Raw genomic sequence first — 8,043 nt, forward strand, 5'->3', positions numbered from 1 at the left:
ATATATGGTTGGTTTTGTGGCTGCTGTAGTATTTGGTACCTCTTTTCAAGGGTGCCACTTCCAAGCCAGCGGAATTCCTGGATTGCTGGGATGTCAATTTGCTCAAGGTGCGTTTGCAGGGCCTGAGTCTGTATAATGATAACATGTTCTAGTAGGAGATTCTCAAGTCCTTCAAACGTTTCCTGGTTTTATTCCATAATGACGATCTGGCTATTTCTGCTTGTAAAGGTTTTGTAATAATGAGTATTTAAAGGGAGTGGGTTATTAGCTCACTGCCTCGATTCAAGTGGAAGGTCTGCCTCCTCGTAGCCTCCTGACCGGCTCATAGCAAGTTGTCAGGCTCTAGCCTACCTCATCGGTCTACCAGGCCTACTGAAGAGGCGTTTCACACCTGTGGCATGGGGAACCACTTAACAACCCTTGCCTACAGCTTCACTTCTTCATTCTAGGGGGATGGCCATCATTGGGTGATTCCACTACTTACCAGAGGAGGGGTCTCTGGCATAATTTACAAATATGTAGGGAAAAACATGAGGAATTATTCAAGGTAAATGATCAGTCAGTACGTCATGATAGTAAAAGAAGGAGTAGTAGCTAAGATGGAAGGAGGGAGGGTTCATGTAAATCAAAATCATTAATGAAACTGTTTATTGCTTGAAGAGCAGTGGGTCATGATTTTTCTTTGGTTCTTTGTATGCAAATTATATATAGAGGCTGTGGTACCTGATAGTGTTAATGTATGACCTTAGGTCTGGGTAGGTTACAAAATTTTTTCATGGGGAATCCATGGAATGAATTTGTTTTTCCCACTTTAGTTAGAATAGGTTGGTAACTTATAGGATAAACACCCTATATGCTAAAAATAGCCAGGTAGGGGGAAAATAAATTTTAAAAAAAGTATTAAATTTTAAATTATCTTGATGGATAAAATATAATTTAAGAATTCGAAATATTGTTTAAGGAATGTAATTAAAATTGTGAAAAAAAACGATCATACTCTAATCATTTAAGTATCAACACATTTCAAGCATGTCTTCTGTCAAGTGTGACTATTACCTTAGTGATTACTGATTTTAGTATCAGTAATGTTTGAAAATATGATAATACCAGACCCCCCAATATAGAATAGTCAGTATAACTGGTAAAAATAGCCTGTATTTAGCTTTTGAGGAAGGAAGTTTTTGGAATTGAGCTGTTTCAGATTTTGGTTACAAAATTATTGGTATTTTTTATAAACAGTATTATTGTATTGAAATTCGTCCAATCATGACAATCTGACAAATATAGGACTAACAAGTTGTTGCATTGTCTAATATCTTGGACTACTGAGGGCCCCATTTATTCAATGGAAAATAAGAAATTAAGGTCAAATATTGCTAAAAAAAATTTGTTTTCTTCATAAGGAGAACTAAACCATTACAATGATTGTTTAATGGTAATAGGTAAACAACTCTTCTACTTTTAGCTTCCCCCACTATTAGCTGCCAAAATTTTCTTCCCTTACATATGTCAGTTCTCTACTATAAATGAATATAAAATTTAAAACAATCAAAAGCAAATTTTGACATATTTTTTACAATATTGTTATTTATTTGCCCTTGTTTTGATTTATTATTAATTTTCTTATAGCGTCATAAAGTTTCAATAAAATAGAATACAAAACATATATTTGTTTTAACTAATATGTTGATATTTTATTTTAAACTTTAAACAGTAAGGTATTCCTGTCTCACATTCTGAACTGATTGATATAACTACTTATAATCTATTTGAAATACCTAAAAAATAGTTATTTATAAGGTTGAGGAAAACAGAATTCTGGATATGGTGAAAACCATCCCATGGAATGAATGTAAGCACTACCACCCCTAAACTTTTAAAAGTTTTATATACTTATGTAATAATTTATAAAATATATTATAAAGGACGGTTAAAGTGATTTGACATAAAATCATCTTTTTTTTTTTCTTGTTTTTGTTTTGTTTCAGTTATTTATGGTATTTAATTTTGATTCTATCTTTTAAAAGATAAGATCTACAGTATCTTGATTATCTGATGTGCTGAATGGAAATTGATTGGTTCTATTCATTATCACATAAGATCAGCTGCCAAAATATTTTTTTCTTTCATATGGAGTGTTTTTTTTTTTCAAAAAAGTAAGAATAAGTGAGAAAATGATGTAGGTCAAAGCAAGTATAATGTTTTTTATTTGGCACATAGCGAAAGGCACTGCTATTTAAAATTTAGCTTTTTTTGCTTCAGCTGATGAAGTTTATGTTTGTTGATGTATTGCTATATATTTTTTTTTTTCCCTTAAAGTTCATAGATTGTGCTCAAAATGGAAATCTTGGTTGTGATGGAGGAGATACATGCAATCTTTTGCAGTGGATTGTAGATAATGATGTTGGTATTCAAGATGAAAAAGACTATCCATTGGTACTTAAAACTGAAAAATGTAAATTGAAAGAGTAAGTTGTAAAATAATTATTAACTCATTTTTCAAACCTTTAATATTAATATTCTTATAAGTTTATTATCAACTCATAACATTTATTTTTTTGAATATTAATTTTACTAAGTAGAGAAAGGCATTTCCTTTTGTAAATTACAGTCTTCCTTGGGTATTTGGGAGAAAATAGCTATCTATTCTTCCTTTATTTTTTCCTTACGATTACATCAGTTCTGAAATATTTTTCTTTATTATTATTATTGTTTTGTATTCACGTATTCATCTTCTATATATGGTATAAATGGTTATCATATAATTATTTCTAGGGATGGGATTTTTATATGATAAAAAAATCAAAATAAGTACATATTTGTGTGTTTATTTTTATATAAAAAAATAGAAATAGTAAAAAAAAAAAATGAGGAAATTAAAAAACTGAAAGTAAACAAAATGTATATATTTTAAATTTGTCAAAAGAAAGTATTAATAAATAATTAAGAAAAATTACATTTAATTTAAATTTCCATAGCATAAATCCGTACATAAAATATACTTTATTGAACTTGCAGCAGATGTCAAACATTCCCTTTTTTTCCTTCTGTTTTTATAAATACAATGTATATTTAAAGATTGTTAATCTGTTTAAATATATTTTTTTTCTCTACAAAATTAATACAAAACTTAGGAATTACATTTAAACGGTTCTTCCGCAAAGTATCCAATGTATTTAACTGCTCATGTTTTTGTAATAGACTTTATTTTGGGCATTTCAAATTAAATCCCATGAACAATTGAGGCAATATTACATTTTGAAATAATCTATACAGGAAATAGTTTTTGGAACTTAAATCTAATTAGGTTACTTAAATTAAGTTAAAATAAACCATTTGAATTCATTAAATTCACAGAAATGTAAACATGTAAAAAAAACGGTACTCAGAATTACATTGAACCTTTTAACTTCCATAACATTACATTTTTATTTTAGGTTTACTGTAAAATAATTAAGAATTATATGTTGTAATTTATTTCTATGAATTGATTTTTTCTTTTTTAATTTTCAAACTATTTAATTTGGTTTAAAAAAAAATATTCTAACTGAAAACGGAAATATGGATTGAAATATGTGCTTATAAGAAAATTATGGAAAAGCAGTAGCTAATTTACAAATTTGTAAAATAAAATCGTAAAGATATCACAAAATGTTTCTGAAGCATAAATATACACCTATAAATTGTAGAAAAAAAAACATGTGAAAACTCCCATTACTTATTACTCCCAGTTGGCAGGTTGTAATATTTGCAAATAAACATATTTTAAAAAAGTAATAATATAGTACGAGTTAGATTAATTACATTTTGTAATCCAGAAAAGATTTTCTCAAAGTGTATTTGATTAATGTTGTTCACCCTGTGGGGTGTAAACTTCTATGAAGTATGAATACTGAAAGTCAACAAAGTACTTAAGTATTCTGTTCATGTCTACTAAGTAGTTTAATGATTACAATTTAATTTTTTCAGTTATTATTTTTATTTTTTTTTTTTAGAGTTGGAAAAGGAGTTCATATTGCTTCTAATTATACATGTGATTAGTAAGTAGTTTGCTTTAAATTTATATTTTATATTTGTGAATTTATAGATTATTGAAATTTATTACTTATTGTTATAAGTCTCCCTCAATCAAAGAGAGTGATGTGTTAATAACTATAAGTAAATTGGATCTAGCCTAGCTTGAAAATCTTATAGGTGTCATTAAAGAATAATTTTCATTTTACATATTTATACCCTTATCTTTTTTTCTTATTCATCTTTTTTCTGTTGAAATGATTCTTATCTCATTTTCTATTGATGAATAAAAAGTGAGACTTTGTAGTTTACATTATAATTATAGCTATTATTATTTGATGGTGTAATTGTCTTTAAAAATGTTGTACTAGGTGTTGATTTTTCTAGTTGTGAGTAACTCATATTATTTTTCATTATATAGTTTTTTTAAATGTTTTAAGTATCTTTTGTTTTACTATTATTTTAGTTTGGTCGGAGAAGAAGAAACTTTACTTGCTTTATTGGCTTATCATGGGCCTGTTGCGGTGGCTGTTAATGCATTAACGTGGCAATATTACCTTGGGGGTGTTATTCAATTTCATTGTGATGGTTCACTTGAAAATCTTAATCATGCTGTGCAGATTGTTGGATATAATCTTGATGCTATTCCTCCTTACTACATTGTTAGAAACTCATGGGGAGAAGACTTTGGTCAGAAAGGTTATTTAAAAATAGCTATTGGCTCAAATGTTTGTGGTGAGTACTTGGTGAATTACCTAAAATCATATGCATTTTTGTAATTGATAAGTAATTTTTTAATGAATAAAAGCATGTAAATTTAATTACTAAGGCCTTTCTCATAACTGTGGCTCTGAAATGGCTATTTTCAAGATTAAATATTGCTGCTTTGCTTTAATGGTGTCACATTTTATGAAAAAGAAAATTTTGCCTTGGACGTATTCCAAAGATAGTATAGTAAACTAGGGTTGCTTTTTCTACTAGGATTGTCCTATAGACTGTCCCAAAGCTAGTAGGTTTGTTACAAAGTAACCCCAGTCTGTGGTACAATCCATGGAATATGTCAAACACAAAATAAATTTTTTTTTGTCAGATGTGCCACTATTGAAGCAAAGCAGTCATTTGTTCTCTATTTATATTGAAACTATGTATGTTTCCAGATAAGTTTAACAAAGCAATTAAAGATAACATGTATTTATCAAGTTCAAAGTATAATGCATAGTTCAATAAAGTGAAAACTTATATATATAGTGTTGTTAATTCTTAAATAGAAATCTTATTTTGTAACCATAAAACAATAATGAACTTAGTTACATAATTGTTGCAAATGATCCCTGATTGTAGTATCTAGCGGGATTTCCAAAATAATGCTTCTGAGTAGTGGGAACGACTATCTAATGTTCCCCTATATCTTACCCTCACCCACCTTACTAACTCACTATGTACTACCAATGTCGCTGACCTATCTACTGAAGACTAACTTTATCAATTTTATTTTAGATCCTGTGAGTATGAGTATTACTAATTATGATGCAAATTATTGATATAAATATTAAAAATCTTAGAAGTTTCAATAACTAAACAGACAGGCAAAAATGCGAAAACAAACTGTTTCCTGCATATTTTTGTAATAATGCATCCATGTATATTGAAGCTGGAACCAGGCTGAAGCAGGGGGATCGCTTAACCCCGTTATTGTTTCTAATATAGATGGATAGAATAATATGGGAAACTAGACAAAGGGGCCCACAATTGAAAGCAGGAAATTAGAAGTTGCATCCCTAACTTATTCAGAATTTAGTATTTGCAAATGTTATTCTCATAATTCGAGAAAACAGAGGATTGCTTCTTGCAAGAGGTATAACAAGTGTGGGAGGAAGTTCTAAGTTAAAAAGTAACAACTATCAACCCAAGCAAATCTAAGTATTTATGTGTTTACAATTGTTTCCAAGGAACTGTTAAAAATCAATAATGATTGGAGGATTCCAAAATAAATTGCATAAGGAAAGGAATAAGTATATATCACCAACTCCACAATGAAGACATAATGGGTGACCATGATAATATTGTCTACAGTTATAGGGGAAGGGCCACTTTAACTCGATACTTCGAGGGAAATATAGAATGCCTTGAGGTACCAAAGACATAGAGGAATTTGTGACTCATTTCATCACCACACAACTGTAATCAAAGTGGGGGAAAATGAGCGAGGATACAAGGAGCTTACAATGTTGGGTGAGGGAGGTGTCAGGAGCAATAGAATAGCATAAATGTACTTATTGAATGTCAGGAAATTTAGGCTATATGAGGTTTCCAGGGTAGGGTTTGGTCAATAGTTATACTTAAGTTATTGACAAAGGAGCTGAAAGTGATGGGTTGATCATTTAAGATTAAACAAGGATAAGTTGCATTGTATCTGAGAGGGAATTGGATCCTATGATCATAGACTGAGTTTTCATAGCATTTAGCCTTAATTTATTCAAATTTGTTGAGGCACTTTTCCTATCTAGGTCTTCCTGAATATTGGCAAATGCTATGAATAACTCAGATAGAGGGATGGATAAATAGATTTGAAAGTCATCAGCTATAGGTTGTGGGAATAGAAGTTGATCCAATTAGGAAGGTCATTGATCTAGGAATTGAACAGGAGAGAAACACTTGAACCCTGGGCTACTCCTATAGATAGAGTCTAGAAGGAAGATAGAGTTTAGTAAGAAATGGCAACTACTTGAGTATGATCAGAAAGGAATGATTGGATCTAGTGGATGGAACTGTTGAAAAAAGCTTTACAGAAGTCTAAAAGTATTAAAACAGTTAACTTCTTTTTGGTCTATAGCAGTACGTTTCAGTCTTGGTTTTAACTAAAGCAGATTGTGCAGAGAAGGCGGATCAGAAACCAGATTGGAGGAGATTGAGTGATTTGGTCTCTTCTAGGAAATGGGATAGTTATGATTGAACATTTCAGTGTCAGTGCTTTCAAAGACCAAAAAAACAAAAGAATACCTACTATAGCAATGCACCTTCTTTAGTAATTATGTACTTAATTTTATTTATTTACCATTTTAAATTTAAAAGGCTGATGTTTATTTCTTATTTAATTATTTTTCTTTCACAGTACTATGAAAAAAAATATTTTTATTTATTTATTTTTTTTTTTAGGTATTGCCTCTGAAGTAGTTTCTCTTGATGTACTATTACAGTGAAGGTATTTATTCGACCGTCTTCAGTTTAATTTTAACATTTTATACTTTTTAAAAATTATGTTTATTAGTTGATGTAGTTACGATATTGTTGTAATTCTAAATATATGTATAGAGAAAATATGAACATCCCAATGTGTTAAACTGATTGTAGCAGTTGCAAGTTTTAAAGAACATTTTTAAGACTAATGATGTGCCTTTGAGATTACTATAAACATCTTATTTTGAAACTGGTCTGTGATATTTATCTTGACAAAATAAATTTTTACTGTGTGCCATACATTGTGATTATTTCTTTCTATACAATTTTGAAATATATTTATTCAATGCTATGAAATCCTTTTAAAAAGTTAATTCTGGAAATCCAGAATAAACCACTATAATACTATTGGATCAATCAACCTATTCTCTAAATAGGGTTAACCATTTTCTTCACATACAACTTTGTTGTCATCATCGGCTCTACGATTCATCACTGGGTCCTGGCCACCTCAAGCAGCTTTTGCCAATTTATCTGATCAAGTACAACTGTTCTTCAGGGCAGCCTTCTAGCCATGATGTTTCTTAATGGTGTATTATGTGAGTGACCTTGTATCAGTGTGAGTTAGTTGTCTTCTTTTCTGTATTCTTTTGTGCAATGTATTGGTCTTAAGAAACTGAGGAGGAGGGGGGTTTATTCTCCACTAGCTGTGTGCACTTTATTATAACAATGTAATGACCATTTATGGAACATGGTTAAAGTGAAAACAGGAACAAATATTGCTTTTTTGAACTATGCATACTTGTATTTGCAATATGTCAATGTCCTGCTTACTGAGAAAATAAGCTTACC

The 8,043-nt window shown here is 30.0% G+C and overlaps 1 protein-coding gene across 1 annotated transcript in view; it reads left to right on the forward strand.

Annotated features, from left to right (window-relative positions):
- Window positions 1-7,491, forward strand: part of LOC106681938 (cathepsin O) — a 16,412-nt gene extending 8,921 nt beyond the window's left edge. The window contains exons 4-7 of the mRNA XM_067050228.1: window positions 2,320-2,468; window positions 3,996-4,040; window positions 4,481-4,749; window positions 7,171-7,491. Coding sequence (XP_066906329.1) covers window positions 2,320-2,468; window positions 3,996-4,040; window positions 4,481-4,749; window positions 7,171-7,214 — 507 coding nt within the window. The 3' untranslated portion in view covers window positions 7,215-7,491. The remainder of the gene's footprint in view (window positions 1-2,319; window positions 2,469-3,995; window positions 4,041-4,480; window positions 4,750-7,170) is intronic.
- Window positions 7,492-8,043: the final 552 nt, after the last annotated feature.

This window comes from Halyomorpha halys, unplaced genomic scaffold (genome assembly GCF_000696795.3).
Source record: "Halyomorpha halys isolate HHAL.00 unplaced genomic scaffold, Hhal_1.1 Scaffold375.1, whole genome shotgun sequence".
Taxonomy (NCBI): domain Eukaryota; kingdom Metazoa; phylum Arthropoda; class Insecta; order Hemiptera; family Pentatomidae; genus Halyomorpha; species Halyomorpha halys.